The sequence below is a fragment of the Cebus imitator genome, unplaced genomic scaffold (assembly GCF_001604975.1).
Source record: "Cebus imitator isolate Cc_AM_T3 unplaced genomic scaffold, Cebus_imitator-1.0 Scaffold405, whole genome shotgun sequence".
Taxonomy (NCBI): Eukaryota; Metazoa; Chordata; class Mammalia; order Primates; family Cebidae; genus Cebus; species Cebus imitator.
The window spans coordinates 950,013-972,085 of NW_016107720.1; the positions used below are offsets into that span (position 1 = coordinate 950,013).

The 22,073-nt window shown below is 45.0% G+C and overlaps 1 protein-coding gene and 1 long non-coding RNA gene across 5 annotated transcripts in view; both read left to right on the forward strand.

Annotated features, from left to right (window-relative positions):
* The first annotated feature begins 3,486 nt into the window (after positions 1-3,486).
* On the forward strand, positions 3,487-9,645 carry LOC108289547. Its single transcript, XR_001819203.2, has 3 exons — positions 3,487-3,627; positions 6,747-6,830; positions 7,378-9,645. It is a non-coding gene; the product is annotated as an uncharacterized LOC108289547 (long non-coding RNA).
* A 7,906-nt stretch (positions 9,646-17,551) lies between these two features.
* The window catches only part of GLB1L3 (galactosidase beta 1 like 3), a 50,683-nt gene continuing 46,161 nt past the window's right edge, over positions 17,552-22,073 (forward strand). For all 4 annotated transcript variants that reach the window (XR_005196929.1, XM_037731556.1, XM_017509062.2 and 1 more), the window contains exons 1-2: positions 17,552-17,673; positions 17,798-18,088. Coding sequence is in view for 3 of the 4 variants with exons in the window: in XM_037731556.1 (XP_037587484.1) it covers positions 17,570-17,673; positions 17,798-18,088 (395 nt within the window). In the remaining variant the exon portion in view is untranslated. The remainder of the gene's footprint in view (positions 17,674-17,797; positions 18,089-22,073) is intronic.

Consider the following 22,073-nt stretch of genomic DNA (forward strand, 5'->3'; position numbering starts at 1 on the left):
ACCACCACCACTACCACCACCACAGCCACCAGCATGACCACCGCCACAGCCACCACCAAGACCACCACCACAACCACTGCCACAGCCACCACCACTACCACCACCACAGCCACCACCATGACCACTGCTATAGCCACCACCACTACCACCGGTACTACCACAACCACAGCCACCACCACAACCACCACCACGACCACCACAACAGCCACCGCCACAACCACTGCCACAGCCACCACCGCTACCACCACCACAGCCACCAGCATGACCACCGCCACAGCCACCACCACAACCACCACCACGACCACCACCACAGCCACCGCCACAACCACTGCCACAGCCACCACCACTACCACCACCACAGCCACCAGCATGACCACCGCCACAGCCACCACCACGACCACCGCCACAGCCACCACCACGACCACCGCCACAGCCACCACCACAACCACTGCCACAGCCACCACCATTACCACCGCCACAGCCACCACCACGACCACCGCCACAGCCACCACCACAACCACTGCCACAGCCACCACCATGACCACCACCACAGCCACCACCATTACCACCGCCACAGCCACTACCACCACCACAGCCACCACCATGACCACCGCCACAGCTATCACCATTGCCACCACGAGCACAACTGTTGCAGATGCTCGAAAGAGAAAGAGCAAATGGGACTCGGCTATTCCAGTGATGACGATAGCCCAGCCCACCATTCTCACCACCACGGCCACCCTGCCAGCTGCTGCCATGGTCACCACCAACGCCAATGGCTTCAAGACCACCGTCATCTCTGCTGTGGGCACTGTTGTGAAGAAGGCCAAGCAGTGACCTGAGGGGCCACCCTAGGACTTGAAAGGTCCTTGTAGCCCGGTGACCACTGCCCAGTGAGAGGCGCCACTTTGCATATTTCAGGACTGGGGCCTGCTCCCCAGATGCCACCTGAGAGGAGCTTCTGTGTGGCATTCCAGCTGGAAGGACATGCAGTGTGGGAGCCGGGCGCTGTGGACAGGGTCTGTTGCCCATTAAAAGTGCTGTATTTTTGCCTCTTGGCATCTCAGGAAAAAAAAAAAAGGTTTTTAAAAAAATTCTCTAATGTCATGAGTCTTATGTTGCTTCTGGCAACTGTCAATAACCCAGAGCAGGCATGTACTTCATGTCCAGTAGGAAACATTGGACGTGAGTTACATGCCCGCTGGGTTATTTACAGTTCATCATCCATTTTGGAATTACAACAACCCTACACTCCTCTCGCGCTTAGTATTTTGTTTCTCACACTTGCATACCGAATCATTAGTATGATGTCTTTTGTCTGTGCATTATGTTTTGAAATGAAAACTCAAGCCTCTGTGCATCTTCTTTTGTTATTAAAAAATACTTAAATACAGAAAAATATAGCAGCCCCTGACTCCTGGTTTCTGATTAAGATGCTGCATGAGCAGCTCCTGCAGATGCACAGAGGTTGTGGCCAGCTCATGCAGCCCTGAGTTGACCGGGTTAGCCCATTTGGTGTGTAAAGGAAACAGCGGTCCAGGGACGGAGGGTGGGTGCCGGGTCACAGGATTCGGGGCGGGGTATCATTTGTTTTCTCTCCAGTGCTGCTCCAGTCAGCTTATCGCCACCTCTGTGAAGCAGACAGAGTTTTGGAGTTAAAATAATAGGGTCCTATTTTCTAAGTATTTATTTTAGGAGCAGGGCTTTAAATCTAGCATTTTAGGGCAGCAGTTTAGTGCGGTTGTCATTTGATGTCCCCGGTTGGTGCTGTCAAGAGCTGCTCCCCGATGAGTCTGTAGGCTTGCACGTGCCCCATCTTCAGGTGCCCGATGCCTCCTCTTGCCCTGGGCCTCCCTTGCACTGCGGGCTGTGTGGGCCTGTCAGGAATTCGCACACATCCAGCCTGCTCTGTTTATGACAACCTGATGTCGTAGTGATTGTAGTAAATGTGCACTCTTTGAGCTCTGGGCAAGCATTTACAGTTATTGCTTTGTATTTTAGTAAGTGCCAAAGTGAGTCTTGCTTTCTTATTGGACTGCATGAATTTTAGAATAACTTCGATGAGTGCCATGAACTCTTAGAATTCTTATTGGAATTAACATTAAAGTATACATTAATTAAACTTTCTTACAACGTTGATCTCTCCCATTCATAAACATGATATATCTTTCTACTTAATGTCTTCTTTTATGCATTTCAGTTGAAATTTGTGTTTTCTTCGTAACAGTCTTGCACATTTTCATTAGGCTTATTCCCAGAAAAGTTACAGGTTTGCTTGTAATCGTGAACAGAATCTTTTTCCTATTACATGTCTTCACTGCTGCTTGCTGGTGTGTAGGCCCTCTGTTAGTTTCTGGATGTCAGCCTTGGATGTAGTAACTTAGTGATTTCTGATAGATTGTCCATAGAGGCTCCTGAGTTTTGTACAAAGATCATCATGTTGTCTACGATGACAGTTTTGCACCTTACACTCCATCTTTTTTTCACTCACTTTTTTGTTGTTATTGGCTAATACCGCCAGTATAATGTTGAAGAGTGTTGATACAGGAAATCCTTAGGTTCATTCAAATTTCATGTGACTATTTCTCAATTCTCGCCATTGAGTGAGATGTTCAGTAGAGGGTTTGGTGGGTCATGTTGATTGCCTACCTGATGAGAGAGAACCGTGATGACCAGGAGGCTCATCTCGCCTCCGAGTAGCTTAGCACAGAGCTGGTGTAGCAGGTTGTTGGTAGTTCAGCTGAGTAGACCAAGACCTGGTGGGCCCCTGCACTTCCCTGTTTCTAAGCAGGCCACTTGATAGAGCAGGGGGCTCCCACTTTGGCAAGGTCACCAAGAAGTGCTTTGTCTCCCTGAGCCTAGAGAGATGCCATGTTGCGAGAGTAGGGTCCCTCCGTGGGGACATAGCTCTGGAACACTCAGACTTTGCTGTGAAAGATGAGAGCTGGGCAGGCATGGGTGCATTCCTACTCCCCCTCCGCTCGATTTCCCCAGACAGTCTCTGCTGTGTCTACGTTGTGGGGCACTAGTGGTGTGTGTAGGACCCTTTCACAACAGTTGTGATGATTGAGACAAGGACTAGGGGCAGGACCTGTGCCGCCTTGTCTTCCATATACCAGAGCTTATGTGGTTGCTCTTTTGATGTGAGTGGGCGGGCCGGCCTTACTTTCTGTTCTTTGTCCAGTTGTATAATTGATATGGTTGTTTTTGGTACAGAGTGCACTGCATAGACTTATGAGTGGTTGCATGCCCTGTAGACCTGTCTTTGGCACCTACAAAGTCAGCCAAATACATAGCCAGAAATGACCTGGAAATCATGCCAAGATGACACACAATGTGTTAGACCAGGGGAAGGAAGGCACTTGGCCTTTTCACACAAAGTTTAATTCAGGCAGCGTTGCTATACAGCACTGTAAGTTTAGCAGCTTTTTCTGGCCAGTGGAAACCACTTCCTCTTAGAGTACTACTGAAGACTGTAGATGATTACACAAAGAAGTCACTGCTGCCACTCCTGCTGTCCTGGTATCATGACAGTGGCTGAATGTGTCACTATGGTTTGTAGCTGGCTTGAGCAGTGGGATGATTGGAGCTTGGGGAGATTGTGTAAAGTCCACCACTTCACTGCTGGTAAGTTTTACAACAGTTGTGATGATTAAGACAAGGACTAGGGGCAGGACCTGTGCCGTCTGTCTTCCATATACCAGAGCTTATGTGGTTGCTCTTTTGATGTGGGTGGGCGGGCCGGCCTTACTTTCTGTTCTTTGTCCAGTTGTATAATTGATATGGTTGTTTTTGGTACGGAGTGTACTGCATAGACTTATGAGTGGTTGCATGCCCTGTGATGCACGCATTGTACATCTGCACGTCATAGCACCAAAGGTATGTGTTCAGCACGTTTTTGCACAGCACTCCCCAATATTCATGTCTTTACACTTCCTGGTTTACAAAGCTCAGGTTTTGTTGTATAATCTACACTTTAGAAAATGTAACCGCAATTTCTATGCAGAGCTAAATTCTAACTGATCCAAGCCAACTGTGTAATCCCATTGTGTTTGTCAGTGATCGGTTTAGAGGTAGGCCTATGGCTCCATAGTGAACCCTGAGACTTAAGAGCAAGGCAGCTGAGGGCCTCTTGGAGAACGCTCCAAGAGTACGTGGTGATGCTGGACATTACTGAGTCTGTATTGGAGCCTGGAACCACTGCAGCCGCCATGCCACTGTGAGGGCCGGCCTGAGAGTAAGTCGGCAGTCCAAGGACGGCAGGGAGAACAGGTGGAACCACTGAAATAACTGATCCTAGAATCACTCCAGTCTGATTTCTTATTTTTAGAGATTACAAAATTTTCTTATTGTTTAAGCTAGTTTAATAAAAACTTTCTGTACTGTTACAGACTTGATCATGTACAAGAATTTCCATTTTATATTTCTAGTTTTCTAAAAGCATTACTTTTAATTTTATAATGGGTGTGTGTGGAATGCTTTAATGCATCTATTGAGATGATTATATGTCATTTTTCTTTTGATTCATTAATGTGGTAAATTACATACCATTTTTTCCATGCTGAAAATGAACAGCTGCATTGTCAGACAAATCCTACTAAATCATTGTATTTTGGCTTTTTAGTACACGATTGGATTGGGGTTGCTATATGTACTTAGCATTTTTGTATCTATATTTATTAGTGATGTTTACAGTGATTTCCTTCCTTATATTTCCCTTGTTTAGTTAGTGTGCCTTATAAAATGAACTTGGTAGACTTCCACCTTTTCTATTCCCTGGAACAATGGGAGCTTGCTTGGGCTTGTAGTCTGCTCTGAAGCACACACTAGTGTGCAGGGTGCTCAGCAGGAGTGCTTGGGACCAACACCTGTGGAGGGGAGGAGCAGAAGCAGCACTGGGCAGAGGGAGCAGCTGGGCAGCAATGCAGCCCTAGAGGAAGCCGCGCTGAACCCTGAAGTGCGAATGGCTTTCCTCCTTGTCCCAGGCTGGGTGAGATGGGTGGACTTCGCAGGTGCACAGGGATCTGTCACTGGATGTGGGAGAAGGCAAGACTTCCGGGGTGGCACTTGGTCTCTCCAGCAAAGGCAGTCCCTACAAAGGGCTGACAGGTGGGGGTTCTCAGAACACCTTCTGAAAAAAAAACCAAACATTTTTTACACATCTATTTTATTTCTTATGTTGGATTAAGTTATTTAATAGCTTTGGTATTTGAGTTTTCTTTCTGTATGTTTTTTTCCTAGAACATTGCCCTTGTCATCTTGATTTTTATTTCTTTCTGTCATGAAATTTTAAAAAATACTTTTTAATCTATATTGTAATTATAATCATTTTATACTTTATTCCTAATATTTCTTCGTTTTGCCAACTTTTCTTGATCAGTCTTCCTAAAGATTTCTCAATTTCACTAATGTTTTCAAAGTACTACTTTCAGGTTGTTGCTTATCTCTATCGTGGTGTTAATTTTGTTACTTTATTTCTGCTTGCACCTTTCTTCTGCATTTCTTTCTACTTTTTCAGTGTGTACTGTGTTTTTCTTTTTTCCCCACTTGTATTGAATTATTAGCTTCTTTATTTTCTTTATTTTGCATTTCTTAATGGTGAATTTAAGTTTATAAATATTATCTAATTGTCATTTTAACAGCATCCCAGAATATTTTTTCTATTTTAAAATTTTATTGGAAATAATTCTTGTTATTTCTTTGTTATCCCATATAAAGAATCACATAGTTGACTCAACCAAGCCTGCACTCCCAGCGTCTCATCTCATCTTAGCATATCACAAAAAACCATGACCCAGTAGATGCACCTACGTAACATATGAAGAAGAATAAAATAACTACTCATTGCCGGTCATGTAGGGTAATCATTAGAATAGTAAAATGTTAACAACTTCCACCTTTACGTTTTCTCCTCTCCCACGCCAGTGGTAACTGGAATAGCTACATTTTGTTGCTATTCTCTCCTTGGTGTGCTTTAGTGTTTTACTATCTATGCATCTATCACTAAGATACTATTTGTATTTGTGCATTTTGAGTACCTTATATAAATGGTGTTGTATTGTGTGTATTTTGGTGTCATACTATATGTATTCTTCTGAGACTATTTGTTTGTTGTTGTTCAACATTGAGTTCATTACTTACACCGCTCTATAGAAATCTACTTGTGAATGCACTAAAGAGCAATCATACATTCTCTGTGGTGGACAGTTAGCTGTATTTAGTTTGGGGATATTATGAACAATGCTGATGCAAACATTTATGTGTAGGTTTCACAGTGTGCATGTGAACACATTTCTGTAGGATGGACAATGGGAAGTAAAATTGGTCTTAGGACCTAGCACAGTGTCAATTTCACTAGATGATACCAAATTCCTTTCCAGAGTAGTTGAGAATAAACTTCCACCACGGTGCCAATCGACATATGTGTGTAAATTTTTACTTTCTTTTAAACTGTATTTCTTTATTAGTAAGGAAGTCAGTGTCTTTTAATACGATTATTGGCCATTTATACTTCTGTGAAATGAATATTTCTAATATCTTTTGCCCATTTTTGTAGTGTTTTGCTTTAGTTTATTTTTTGATTTCCTTTTGAGTTGATTTTGAATGTTTATTCTTAAAGAATATAAATGTTTCAAATAACTTCTTCCGACCCGAGGCTTGTCTTTTCCTTTTTTAAAAAATGTGGCACATATACACCATGGAATATTATGCAGCCATCGAAAATGATGAGTTCGTGTCCTTTGCAGGGACATGGATGAACCTGGAAACCATCATTCTCAGCAAACTGACACGAGAAGAGAAAATGAAACACCGCATGCTCTCACTCATAGGTGGGCATTGAACAGTGAGAACACATGGACACAGGGAGGGAGGCATCACACACTGGGGTCCGTAGGGGGGGAAATAGGGGAGGGACAGCAGGGGGTGGGGAGTTGGGTAGAGATAGCATGGGGAGAAATGCCAGATATAGGTGATGGGGAGGAAGGCAGCAAATCACACTGCCACATGTGTACCTATGCAACAATCTTGCATGTTCTTCACACGTACCCCAAAACCTAAAATGCAATTTAAAAAAATAGGGTCTTTCTATGAAGAGCAGGCTTTCTGTTTATTTTTAGGAGTCAGGTTGACCTAGCTTTTACTTCATGGCTGAGCTTTCATGTCTTACTTAAGAAAACACGTTACTGTAACAAGACTGTAACAACAATTTCTCTATAATTTCTTCTAAAACTTTACTGTTTGTTTTAATTTTTAAGTCTTTAATTTATATGCTAGGCTCTGATTTGTGTGATGCCCTAACTCCTAGTATGTTGAATGCGACTGTATTTGTGGATATGATCTATAAAGGGGTAACTAAGGTACAATAAATTCATTAAGGTGGATCCTAATCCAGTGTGACTGGTGTCCCTGTATGAAGAGGAGATCAGGACACAGAGGAAGCCATGCGCAGTCACGGATGGGAATGGCCATCTGCAAACCAAAGAGGGTCCTCAGAAGGAGCCAGCACTGCTGACACCTTGATCTTGGACCTCCAGCCTCCAGAACTGTGAGAAAATAAAGTTCTGTTATTTAAACCTGCCAGTCTATGGTACTTGTTACAACAGCCCTAGCAAACCTATGCACCATTCAAATTAATTTTTATATCTGTTGTGAGGTAAGATCCAGTACTTTAAAAGCATGTTAATCAATTGTTCTAGTACCATTCTTCACACAGGGATCTGCAGTGTCTTGTATATACATAAAGTCTTTCAAATACTTTGGGGGTACATTCCCTCAATGGAGAGAACTCATCGCTTGAGACAAGTCACTGAAGAAGATGAGATTGCTAGCCATGCTATTTATTTGCCTTCATTAGAAATTCTCTGCAGCCCATAATCCAAATAGTCTCCATGTCTAGATGCCTGAAATTTATTTTTCAGTTCTTGTCTTAACTTCCTAAAGTTAGGAAGTTAGGTTCCTAACTATAGGAACTGAAGCTTTGTCAAAAGCCAGTTACCCTGTCCCTGCTCACACACAGGCAGCAGTGGTAACAGGATGAATACCTGCCCCAAGAGAGTCCAAAGAAAAGCAGAGAATGTTTGCTTTCCATACGTGGTCTGGCTCCAAAAAGCCATCACAGAAATTCTGACGTAAAGCCCATCCAAGTTCATTCAGTTCTAAACATTTAAACATTTGTATTCTAATTTCCTTTTTAATGCATTGAGTATTTTGACTGTAGTTCCCAAATATGTGGCTTTTAAATCTCTTTGACGCTGATTTCTAATTTGCCCTTTGTGTATGGAAAATGCCTTTTCTAAAATGTCAATTATTCAAAAATTTCTAAGACTGATTTGGAGCCCAACACATAGTCAAGCTTGAAAAATTTTTTATGAATAGGGCAGCTGCATGAGTTGATTGCTGAGGTAGATGTGAGATAACAACACTTAGATAATAAAATTTAAATATTGTTTAAAGCTAACCATGTTGTAGACATGTTTTCATGCCATTAATCTGATCTTTGTGCTTTAGTGATGGTTTTATATCTATACTGACCCTAAAATGCATGCCCTCTGCTACCAGGCAGAAGGGCTCACTGAAATCTGAATCTAAGCATGTCTCCCTGTTCTGCCTGTTGAGATGCGTGACCCCTCTCCTCAGTGAATCCCGTCTCCACCATAATGCCTCGAGCAGCACTCTCAGTATGGTGGCACTTACGTATCGCATCATGTCTTGAATTTCTTTCTACTGGGGCTCCCCAGGGAAACAGAACCAATAAAATGTATGTAGGGAAAGACTTTTATTATAAGGAATTGGTTCAAATCGTTACGAAAGCTGAGAAGTCCCAGGTTCTGCAGTCAGCAAGCTGGGGACCCAGGAGAGCTGATGGTCTAGAGTGCCAGCCAGATTTGGAATTAGAGGCAGGAGAAGGCCAGTGTCCCAGCTCAAAGACAGGTGGAGAGGGTGAGCTCTCCCTTACCCTGCCTTTTGTTTATTTAAGCCCCCAGCAGATGGGATGGGGTGGACGAACTGTAGGTGGGGCAACCTGCTTTACTCATTCTACGGATTCAAATGTTAGTCTTGTCCAGAAATGCCTCATCTACACAGAATAATGAGTAACGAAAGTGCTGGGCACCCCAGGCCCAGCCAAGCTGACAAATAAATTAACCATCACATTCTCTTTGTACAATTATAATCTGCCTAGGCTGAAAGTGCCTGAGGGTAGGAAACACATCCCATTGATCTTTACATCTTGAGTCAAGCATGCAACTCCACGAAGCAACAGACACATATTTTTGAACAAGTAGTAGATCATTTGTATACCTCTAGTTCTATGTTTCAAAAAGTAAGGCGATGTTTAGAAACATCTCTACTTCTTCTGCTTCCAGAGATCCTGAGATCCATGTAGGGCTGAAGATGCAGGTCTCTCCTATGCAGGGTGGGGTTTCTTAAAAGTTGTCAAGAGTAAGGCCTGCTTTCAGAGACACAAGTGAAATGCAGAAGAGGATGTGAGAGTAAAACATGACTGAGCTCAGAAACGCTTGGCGATACAGGATAAAAATAAGTACAACACACCCAAACACAGGATGATAGCTTGTGTGGCAAACAGAGACGCCGTCAGTCGGACTGCTTATGCCCAGATAGGAGATGTGATGGTGTGTGCAGCTTACGCACACGAGCTGCCAGGATTCCGTGTGAATGTCCGCGGACAGCTTGAGCTGCAGCGTGTGGTACTGGCCTGTGCTGTCCCCAGCTTCTCAACAGGCTTGGCGTGGGCGAGATCCACGAAGGCCAGGTGGAGGTGACCGAAGATGAGTACAGCATGGAGAGCACTGACAACCCGGTGGGGGATAGGGGGGCTGCACCTGCTATTCAGATGCAGGCCTTGCCAGAACTACCACTGGCAATAAAGTTTTTGGGGTCCTGAAGGATGGAGGCTTGTTAATCACTCACAGTACCAAATGATTCCCTGGTTATGATTCCAAAGGCAAGGAAGTACAGTGGGAGCATGTCATGGGAGAGATGTTGCAGGCTACATGCTGACCTGACAGAATAAGCTGAAGAGGCTCACAAGAAACCCCTCTCTCAGCACTTCTGTGTCGGCCAGGCGCGGCGTCTCATGCCTGTAATCCCAGCACTTTGGGATGCTGAGGCAAGGGGATCACAGGAGGTCAGGAGCTTGAGAACAGCCTGGCCAACATGGCAAAAAACCGTTTCTACTAAAAATACAACAAATTAGCCAGATATGGTGGGGTGTGCCTGCAGTCCCAGCTACTCCAGAGGCTGAGGCATGAGAATACTTTGAACTCGTGAGGCAGAGGTTGGCAGTGAGCCAAGATCATTTAAATAATTAAAATTAAATTTAAAATTTTAAATTGTGAAAAAATTTTAAATTGTTAAATTTTTAAATTGTTAAAAATTTAAATTTAAAACAATTTCTGCCTTCAAAAGCCTCATGGTTAAACAGTATAAACATTTAGCTAGAAGGTTAGGTCATGATACATGTTTGTTAGAAGGAAAAAGTATTTCAGGCTGGGAGGATTTAGAAAGAAAAGATTCATGATGGAGGCTACTTTGAGTTCAATCTTCACAAATAGGCATGATGTTGGAAGTGAATGAGGGAAGCGCGTCCTACCAGGGTAGGAAGGGAGGTCCAGGGTGTGCTGGGGTTGGGGGTGGGGTGCTTATTTTTTAGCTTATGGCTGTCTGCGGTGAACATGGAGAAGAAAGCTGAGTAAGGTTGGAAAGGTAAGTTGAGCCTGAACTCAGAGGGTTATAAATGTTAGGTTAAGAAGTTTAAATTTTATTTAATAGGCAATTGTTAATTAGTTTTAAATTTAAATCTAATTTTAAAATTAAATTAAATGTTTTAAAATTAAAATAAAATTTAGAATTTTTAATTAAAATTTTAAAAATCAGTAGATCTATTGAGGGACTTCCCTTCCCTGGTCCGCGAGGGGCGTGGTTTCAAATACAGGGATTTCAAATGCAGGGATTTGAGCCCCTCCTCCACGCCTCCATCTGGGGACCAGCGGGGTTTCAAATGTAAAGATCTTGGTCTGATTTTTGCGGGCGCCAGGCCAGGTAGGCAAAGCCAAGCCAGATGGGGCTCTTTTGTCCCCAAATCCGGCCGAAAGCTCTGGGAGGAGGGGGCTCTGTAACTCAGGCTTGTGGACCAACTAACCAATCCACTAGCAGAGTCAAAGATCAATCACTCCGGAGGAAGTTCGAAAGAACTCTCATTGGACGAGAACATGAATGGGGCGGGAATAACTCAAGGGTTAAATATCCAGCTGCTCCCACCTAAACGGATTTCCCTCTCTGGGGTCCCCTCCCACAAAAGCGTGAGAGCTGTCTTCTTTCTCTCTCTCTAACAAATCGCTTTTCTGCAAAATTCTTTGGGTCCACGATATTTATTCGAACTGCAAACTCCCCGCTCCTCCGGGTCCCTTTCCCCATTCTTCGGGGTTAGAGAGGCCAAGAACCTCTATCTCTGGGAGCTGGATGTGCTCCCACCGCCCCCCCCCCACCCCTTACAATACATTTGAAAGAGATTTTGAAGAACAAATATGAATGGGGAGGCAGCAGATAAGAAACCCAGTTGGGTGGTGACGATGGCATTGAGGATGTGCTGTAAGCCAAGCCTGAGCTTGGCAGGGGCAGGAAGAGGTGGTCATGAGTGGGAGGAAGGCAGCTTCTTGGGACCCCTGTGGCGAGAGGCCCTCCCACAGAAGTAAGGGCTCGCTGAATGTCCCCTTAATCTCTTTCATGGTTTTCCACCCACTGACGGGCACTGGGTGATACTGTGGTTTATTAAAAGCACATAGCTCACAGACTCCCCCAATTTTGTTTTCAGGGTCCTGCATGGAACTAGCAGCTGGCAAGGATGTGCTGTGTGCAGCAGAGCACCTGGGCGCTGGGGCCTCTTCTGGCATTTTCCAGTGAGCTATGATTGGGCAACAGAGTGGGACCCCATCTCTAAAAAAAGATTTTGAAAAAAATATAAAATCAATTAAAAAGGATTTTTAAGCCTTCTAATATTTGGATATAGTTTTCCATGTTACTGTAGTTTATTTTATAGACCTGACGGTTTAGATGCATTTCACTTTCCCTTTTGCTAGTCACGTGGTTATACTTTCATTTGAAATACATTTGTGTACTTGTCCTAAAACACTTTCACCTACGCCATCACACTTAGTTTGAACAGGAGCAGTGCTTTGCATGCGGCGGTTTGCTGAGCAGAGTCTGGTGAACCAATCTGGGCCATGTGAGACTGAATCTTTCTATTCCAGGGCATTCAGATCCCAGCTGTCACCAACCTGCTGTGTGACAGTACACATTACTGAAAGCCTCTGTGCTCTAGTTTCCTCACTGATAAAGGAGGGATACTAATGGTACCCGCTTTATGGTGCTGTGAGAGTTAAGAGACAACAAAAAAGTCAAACATGGGGCTGGGCGTGGTGGCGCACGCCTGTAATCCCAGCACTTTGGGAGGCCGAGGCGGGTGAATCACAAGGTCAGGAGATCGAGACCATCCTGGCTAACATGGTGAAACCCTATCTCTACTAAAAATATAAAAAGTAGCTGGGCGTGGTGGCACACGTCTGTAGTCCCAGCTACTCAGGAGGCTGAGGCAGGAGAATTGTTTGAATCTGGGAGGTGGAGGTTGCCGCGAGCCGAGATCGCGCCACTGCACGCTGGCCTGGGTGACAGAGCGAGAAAAAAAAAAAAAAAAGGAAATGTCAAACACGTAGAACTGTACGAGTGCTTGGTAAATGTCGCTGTTAATAACAGATGAAAAAACCTGATAAAAATAAATCACTTTGGGATAAGGATTTTAATATTCTTACAGACACTCCCCATCCAGTTCTTAGCTCAATGGATCGGGTTATCTGTAAGGACAGCTGCCTCTTTCCGGGTGCCCCATGGAGACAGCAATCCTCCTCTCTTACCTTCTCAAGGCTGGCCCTTTTCCATCATCAAGGCTGCATTCATGCAGAAGGCAAACCTTCCACCCTGACCTGATCAGGCTGATTAACTTCAACTCCTAGGAGAAAAGACTCTTGATAACACATTTTGACCCTCGGTTCTCACCTATAGTTCTGCCTGAATTTCCATTTGCTTAACTAATGGATGCATCTAGCAGACTCAGTCCCTAAAAAAGACACATTTGAATGATAACAGCCAGAGCCCAGCAGCTGAGCTGGGCTGCCCAAAGCTGAGCTCCTCCTTTGGAGAGGACTGCACTTGGCATTAGTTACCCTGTGGAGGAGCAGGCGGAGGCAGAGGTGGAGGCGGAGGCAGAGGTGGAGGCAGAGACAGAGGCGGGCTGCTTCACTTCCCTCTTCTGGGAGCAGCCCTGCGTGGTGCATATCCATGTCATTTGTTTTTTAATCTTTTGGAGACTATCCGTATCAATTTGATTATCAATTTACCTGAAGTTTGAATGTCTGTAAGGACAAAATATAAAGCTAGGGGTCTGAAGATCTCTAGCAGGGATGTATCTGTAATCTACCTATCCCTCCATCTCAGCCTGTTAACTGTGTATCATCATGGGTTAAATTAATTACTGGGAGACCACAGAGTCAATTTAATAGCTCAAATGAGCATTTTTCAATTTCTGTAATAATCATGACTTAAGCAAACAAAGTTTCTCTAACAAGGATGGCTTATAAGTAGAAGTGGCTAAATCTTCACTTCTAGAAATTATGCTGCTTTTTATTAACTATCAATAAACCTAGAAAGATGATCTTATAAGTAGACAACAGATTTTGCCTACTTTAATCTTAAGGATACCTCTGTCTCAACTCTTTGTTCACAGCGCTCTGACCACTGGAATATTAATAGTTGATAATCTTTCCCTTTAATTTTCCACTGATAATATCAATTCCTAACCCAGATTTTTGGATCTCTCAAGCGTTCTTATTATATAGTTGTCACATACATTTCTTTTTCCTTTTTTTTTTTTTTTTTTTAGGGAGTCTCGCTCTGTCACCAGGCTGGAGTGCAGTGGCATGATCTCGGCTCACTGCAATCTCTGCCTCCTGGGTTCAAACAATTCTCCTGCCTCAGCCTCCTGAGTAGCTGGGATTACAGGCACGTGCCACCATACCTAGCTCATTTTTGCATTCACCATGTTGGCCAGGATGGTCTCGATCTTCTGACCTCGTGATCCACCTGCCTCAGCCTTCCAAAGTGCTGGGATTACAGGTATGAGTCACCATGCCTGGCCTGTCACATACATTTTTTAAAGAAGTCCACCCTAAAAAGAAATCAAGAATGGTCTTTTCTGGTTATACATGAACTCCTATAGGGTCGTCCACTACTAAAGCAACAGAGGGTGGTGCCTTTTTTTTCTAGAAGCTGCTGTTCTTACAAGAGAGCAATCTAAAAGCAGGAACTGTGCTTAATTAACATCAAAGGGCTGGCCCAGGAAGTTCGCAAGCAGTTCTGGAAGCTTTCCGATGTTTTCTGCCTGCTTTGGGAAGGTAACTCTTTGCTTCATCATCAGTTATCTGGATAGGAACTGAAGGGAAAAATATCGATTTTTTTTTCTTAACAAACTGCATCAGGATGCTGGGTCTGTGGCTCCAGCAGCTGGTGTTTCCTGTGCTCAGGATGTTGGCCTTGTAGAGTATCTTGAAAGTACTTCTGTACTCTCAACACAGAAACTGACAGCTTAGTTTGATCAAAATTGTTACTTTACCTTGCACATTTTCAAGACTTCTACAGGTTTAATGAACACAGAAATCTGGGGGAACTTTCACACTCTCCAGGGCTCATTTGTAGAGGTTCTCAAATACTCCCATCAGCAAAGGGGAGCCCCAGATGGCAAAAGGACACAGGATGAGTCACCCTTCAAATGAACCAATAATCCATTCTTTGGTTCTTCTACCTTTGTCAAAATTCCTCCATCAGCGTCTGCAGAAAATCACAATTCTTGATACACAGCTTGTTCCAATAAATCACAACAGGATTGCTGGTGACTGTAGACCCAGCTGTCAAACTATTTCAACTTGATAGAGAATATGTACATGAAACCTATAGCTGTCATCATACTTAATAGTGAAAAACTGAATGTTTTCCAGCTGGGGACAAGGTAACAATGTCAGTTCTTGCCACTCTTTTTCAACACAGAAATTTTAGTTATCATACTAAGACACACAAGAAAGGAATAAAAAGCCATGTAGATGGGAAAGCTGGAAATAAAACTGTCCATATTTGCAGATGACATAATTATCTATGTAGAAAATGCCAAGTAATCTATAAATAACCTCTTAAAATTAGTAGGTGTTACCAAGCTCACAGGATACAAGATAGACATGGGAAACTCAATCACATTTCTATATGCTAGCAACAAACATGTCAAAACTGAAATGAAAAATATAATAACACTTTAAACCTCTTAAGAGCAATGGAAATAGTTAAGTATAAACCTGACAAAACATGCATAGGATCTGTATATTGAAAAATCACACAATTCTGATGAAGTGGAAAAAGAACTATTTAAATAGAGAGACATACATGTTTGTGGGTTCAAGACTCAATAAGGATATAATTCTCAATTTGATCTGTAGGTTGATTGCAATTCCTATAGAAATAACAGCGTGGCTTTTTGTAGAAACAGACAAGTTTATTCTAAATTTTATGTGGGAAGGCACAAGCCCTAGAATACTTTAAACTTGACAAAGGAGAATAAAGTGTGTGGCCGTAAAACCACAGTGTACAAAAGTATTAACAGTTCATTACTTACAACCCAAAAATGAAGAAAAGATGGGCAATTTGGACATTTTCAGGGAGCTAAGGTTTTAGAGAGGAAAGTATCCTTGTAAGGAATGAGACAAGAGAAACTCCCTTACCCCAACACAATATTCTCTGAGAACTGCATTCCTGGTTTCAACCTGATGTGATAGGCTCTGTTCTTTCAAATGGGAGAAGCAAAGACGTCAAAGGGAGAAATCAGAAGACGTATTTTTTTTTCCATCGTAGAGATTTCACATCACCGTTTCCAAAATCGAGTTCATCACCTTTCCCTCTAGGCAGGCTCTATCCCTTCCTATGTCTCCCATCCCAATCGTCGTCACCGCCAAGTTACTTAAGCCGGAAACACACGGCCGTCCAGACTCCTCGCTCTGTATCACCGACTTCATGCGCTCCATTATCGAGAGCGGCGGGTTTAACCTCGTAAGTCTTCCCGGAACGCGTGCCCTCCTCTTGGGTAGCGTTACTACCGTGAGCGCCCACCGGAGAGGACATGGTTCTCATCCAGCCTCCACCCTGCAGCCGAGTAAATCTCCGTGAAACGAACACCTGGCTTAGTTTCTGCTGTAAACCGTGTAATAGTCCCCACTGTTTTGTGAAGGGGCTTGGCGTCCACTGCCCCCACCCCGCGCCTGCCTCCTGCCTGTCCGGCAACTTCGTCCCCGCAGCCTCCGCGGCGCTCGCACCTGCTGTGAAGCTGTGCTCGGGCCGCTCCCGCCGAGGGAACCGCTTTCCCACGGCTCTGCGCTCCAATTCTCACTCGTTTATCACGAGGTAACAGTGTGGGGAAACTAGAATTTTCCGAGGGCTCTCGCCTGTACTTTGTGCTTCTCTGTGAATCCTTGCTTTATGATCTGCACATGGTTTCTAGAGCGCGCTGCATGGAGACTTCCTGCGGTGCCCAGCGCCGGGCTCTCTCCGCCTCTCTCCCACGCGCGGACCTTTCTGTGCCAGCTGGCTGTCGACCCAGGTCAGGAAGCCCAAGGTCGGGGCGTTAACCCACGGGCCCTCCCGCTTTCCCTCCAAGGGCCGAGAGGCGTATACACCCGGAAGGGCTGCGCGGACACCTGGAGCGCCAGCGGCGCCGGGCTGTCCTCTTGGTGCGGAGCCAGACAGCGCAGCCTTGGGACCCCGACCCGGCTCCCGCGCCTCCGGACAGATATCTGCCCCGGCTCCCCGCGCAGCGCGCAGTCCTGAGCGGAGAGGGGCGGGAACCGCGAGAGACCCTCGGCGCCACGGCCTCGCCGCGATGGGGTCCTCGCCTCTACTCAGGTGAGGGATCGCCGCTGCCCCGGCCGCAGCCCAGCCCGCCCTCTCGGGCTCCCCATCACCCCAGCGTGCCTGGGAGCCTCCGGACCTCCCCGGGTCCTGTGCCCAGCCAGGCGCCCGAGGCCGCGCGGCGCCAGGCTCCGTCCTCAAGCCCGCTCTCCCCAGCTTTTGTCTGAAGATCCCCTCGCTGCGGAGGGGCTGTTCACCAGATGCCAGAAAATCAGGGTTGGGGATGCAGGCCAGGGGCTCCAGCCGCTGGGCGCCGCGTCCTTCCTGAACCTGGTGGTGGAAGCGCGCCCACCTCCCCCTTTCCCGGACACCCGCCCGCGGTGCCCAGCCGTGTCTGTAGGATCTAGGACTGGACGTCTGTCCCCGGCCTCCGTCGTGACCGAGGAGGATTGGCCGGGCGATGCGGCGCTCTCCTGGCCCTGAGCCGCCTAGAAGACCCCTCCGGGGTTCCGGCCTCTAAAGCGCCCCGGTCCTTGCCGCTTGGTGGGACGAGCGCCTTCCCCGTGTCACTGTTATCCTTTCTCCTTTCAGCGCGTGTCTCTCCTGGAAGAGAATGGTGGGCATCTTTTTCCTGCCGTTTATCTTATCAGGTTTTGGTCCTCGGTTTAAACAGGAAGAGAACCTCGTGTTCGGAAAAGCGCATCCGCCCCAGCCCAGGTTTGACCGAGAGCTACATTCCTGGGGAGGGAGGGGAGCGATCTCTTCTTTCTTGGAGAAAATAATATCACGAGTGTGCACAGAACACGCCCCACTAACAAGAACTTTTTTTTTTTTTCGCTAGGGTTTCAGCCGTCCCTCCGAGACCTCTCCCGAGCCCTCTCTCCCTTTCCACTTTCTTTCCCTCGCCCACCTCCTCCAGGTTTAATTGGTCTCATCTGACTCCTTTGGAGCTGAAGAACCGATCTGTGGGACTTGGAACTGAAAGCACAGGTCAGGGTAACCCCCACTTCACACTGGAGGGCCACAAGTTCCTGATCTTCGGGGGCTCCATCCACTATTTCCGGGTGCCCAGGGAGTACTGGAGGGACCGTCTGCTGAAGCTGAAGGCCTGTGGCTTCAACACTGTCACCACGTGAGTGCCGGCCCCTCACCTCCATGACCTTGTTACCCTACAAGTGCATCCTGCCTGGGAGCCCCGGTTTTGGGGTCCAGCGTGAGGACTTACCTTCTGAATGTTTCCAGCACATACCTTTTATGCTTAAGCCTCCCGCTGTCACTTAAGTCTCCTGCTGAGTTTGCTCTGTGATTAAAGACTTGGATAGGGGTGAGTAGGAGACGCTAAAGGGAGGAGGTTATTTCCTCAGAAATCTGTCTAACGAAGGAATACCGGGATCCCTAAGAGCACTCAGTTTAATGACATAAGCTTAAGGGACACGTACAGATAAACATGTACTTACAGATACATACATGGTTTGGTTTTAAAACAACTTTTTGGGGAACAGGGTCTCACTCTGTTGCTCAGGCTGGAGTGCAGTGGCATGATCTCAGCTCATGACAGCCTCTACTTCTCAGGCTCAGGTGATCCTCCTGCCTCAGCCTCCTGATTAGCTGGGGCCACAAGTGCATGCCCCCACACCAGGTTAATTTTTTGAATTATTTGTAGAGATGGGGTTTTGCCATGTTGCCTGGGCTGGGCTCAAACTCCTGGATTCAAGCAATTCATCCACCTTAGCCTGCCAAAGTGCTGCACACCACCAACAATTTTTATTTATGTTTGTGAAGATGAACAGGTAGAGAAATAATGGCAGTATTAAAAATGAACGTGTACGGAAATACCAGTATTGCTAAAGTGAAATTTAAAGGCATGAAAAGAATGAACACTGTAGGTTAGTGATTAAGATAATGGGGATTTAGAGGCAGGTAGACGTGACTTTCAGTCCCAGCTCTGCCTCTAACTAAGCACCATATCAAGGCCTGGTGTCCTTGTCAGTAAATGGGCAGAATAAGAATTACCTCATAAGGATGTTTAAAGGGGATAAAATCTTTACCTTCTTTAAGTGCAATGCCTGTCATAATGCCTGCCATGCATATGTACTCAGTAATGTTGGCAAGAAGAAATGGGAACCCAGTTTAGTCAATCAGAAGTATTGAAATATAATTGAGCATGAATTTAACGTGATTACCCATATGCTGACAAAAGGTCACATGCATTTAGTAGGTGCTGACAGCCATGGACTTCCTAAGTGCTTTCACTCAATCCTTGAAACTGTCCTGTGAGATGGAGCTTGTAACTCCTACTTTGCAGGGGAAGACACTGAGCACACAGAGGTTAACCTGCTTGTTCGATGGTGTGCAGTGTCTGGACTGCGGTGAGGCAGGCAGTGCGGCTGCAGAGCCCACACTCCTTAATACAAGCAATGCCCTTCCCAGCAGGATTGCCTCCAGGTGTGACCACGCAGCTGTGAGCGTGGATGCCACAGAAGACACACGCAGGACGTAGGCTCCTGCCTGCACACAGATGGCAAGTCAAATAAAAGCTGTGCCAAACCAAAAATCGTATTTTCTTGTTTTTTTTTGTTTTTGTTTTTAAGACAGGGCTTTGTGGCCGAGGCGGTGTTACAGTGTCACAATCATGACTCACTGCAGCCTCGACCTCCTGGGCTCAAGTGGTCCTCCTGCCTAAGCCCCCTGAGTAGCTGGGACTACAGCCATGCCACCATGCCAGCTGATTTTTAAATGTTTTGTAGAGATGAGGTCTCATTATGTTGCCTAGGCTGGTTTTAAACTCCTGAGCTCCAGCGATCCTCCCACCTTCCAAAGTGCTGACATTACAGGTGTGAGCCACTCTACCTGGCTGCAAAAATCATATTTGAATTGGGAACAGTGGAATTGTCTTCATAACATAACCATTTCCAGAAAACTCTTGTAACTCAAGAGAACTGGGAACTAATTAAGGTGCATAGAAGAGTGAACCCCAAGAAAATCTTTTGTGGAAGAGTGCATTGTTGAGGCTTCATGTAAAAGGATGTACAGCTAACTTCATTGGATTGGTGTTTCTGGATTTTACAGGGAAGGCAGGAAGACCACCCTTAGCATAATGATTGTGCCATTGCCAAAACAGAGATGCTCATTTAAATATCCTACTACTATAAAGTAAGATACCGATTTTTGTTATTGACTAAATACTCATGTCGTATTTACACATAACCAGGCGTGCTGTAAGGCGTGAGAAAGACAAATTCATTTAATCCCTATTGCAGTCGTATGTGGTGAGTAGTGTTATGATCACCTTTTGCAGATGAGAAAACAGACCAAGAGAGGTTGTCACTTTCCCAAAGTCAAGCAGTGACAAAAGTACATAGTAATAGTTAGCAGAGCTGTGCTGGGACCACAGTGGGGCTCTGGGCCGGCTGCTGAACAATTCCACTGCCTGCAGACCTGCGGGCTTTGCTCAGGGATTGCAGGGCACGCTCACAGCACTTGGCAACATTTAAGTCTAAGTGTCCTTTGCAGGGGCAATGTTATGATACAGAATATATGTGTGTGTGTGTGTATGTGGACATCTATCATCTATCTATCTATCTATCTATCTATCTATCTATCTATCTATCTATCTGTCATCTGTCTGTCTATCATCTATCTATCTTTCTATCATCTATCTATCTATCTATATGTTTCTTGATGAGATTATTGCACCAGCAATTAGAAAGGTCTGTTGTTTTCATGAAGTTAACAACAGAAAAAAATAAAAGTAAATCTGAGAAGCTCAGATTTACACTATGGAAAGCGAAAGACTGAAAAAGTATGAGCAAAGTGCTATGGGACATATAATGTAACATTTTACACCTGTAATTATATGGGTTATGTTAATGCCATTTTTTTTTTGAGACTGAGTTTCACTCTTGTTGCCCAGGCTGGAGTGCAATGGTGCCATCTTGCTCACCGCAGCCTTCGCCTCCTGGGTTCAAGTGGTTGTCCTGCCTCAACCTTCTGAGTAGCTGGGATTACAGGCATGTGCCACGCCTGGCTAATTTTGTATTTTTTAGTAGAGACAGGGCTTTGCCATGTTGGTCAGGCTGGTCTCGACTCCTAACCTCAGGTGATCTGCCCACCTCAGCCTCCCAAAGTGCTGGGATTACAGACGTGAGCCACTGTGCCTGGCCAATGCCAAAATATTTAACTCTACATTGCCCTCCTTGGTTAATTCTACATTGTTATGGCTTGTACTTACACTACATTGGATTTTTTAAAAGGACATATGATGGTTGTCCTGATACTTCTACACAACTGACCAGCCACCCTATATGACCAAATACAGAAATGTAAAAACTGCTCCAGAATTAGACGCCCCGTCCACCTGAGGGCCTGCCACCACCATCTCGTGGCCAGCTTACCATCACACTTACTGTAAAGTAGGAGATGCTTAGAGGGCCCTGTGCCTTATTGCCGAGCTGGTACTGAAGGGTGAATTTGAAGCTGAGAGGCAGTAAATTGATAACTGGCTCATTTAAAATGCAAAGCATTTAATCAGAAATAATTATTGAGTTTTACTGAGAGCTGCTTCTGCATCTGTTGGGGGATAATACAGTTTTTCTTCACTCTTCTTTTGAAGTGTTGAATTACATCAGTGATTTTTCTGATAGTCAAGCAACCATACGGTACTGGTATAAACTCTGCTGGGTTCCGAGATATGCACACGTTACATACACATAGACTTTATTTGCTAGTATTTTATTTTGAATGTGTTTATCTATGATTATAAGTGAAAGTGATTTAAAATTTTATTTTTGTTAATATTCTCATCCAGTTTTTTAATCAATCTTATAATAAGTTCATAAAATGTGTAAATCTTCTTTTCTTACTTATTGAAAATATTCGGCACAAGAATTATCTTTACCCTGAAGGTTTCTTAAGATTCACCTGTAAACTCTATGACTACTATCTTTTGAGGTTGTGAGGTGAAGGTTTTTAGGATGACGTAGCTCTTTGGATGGTTATTAACTCATGTTCTCTGTTTTTCTAGAGCACATCCTGTTTTCCCCCTGTAGATCTTTTTTTTTCTTAAACTTTTTTCTTTCTTTCTTTCTTCTTCCTTCCTTATTTCTTTCCTTTCTTCC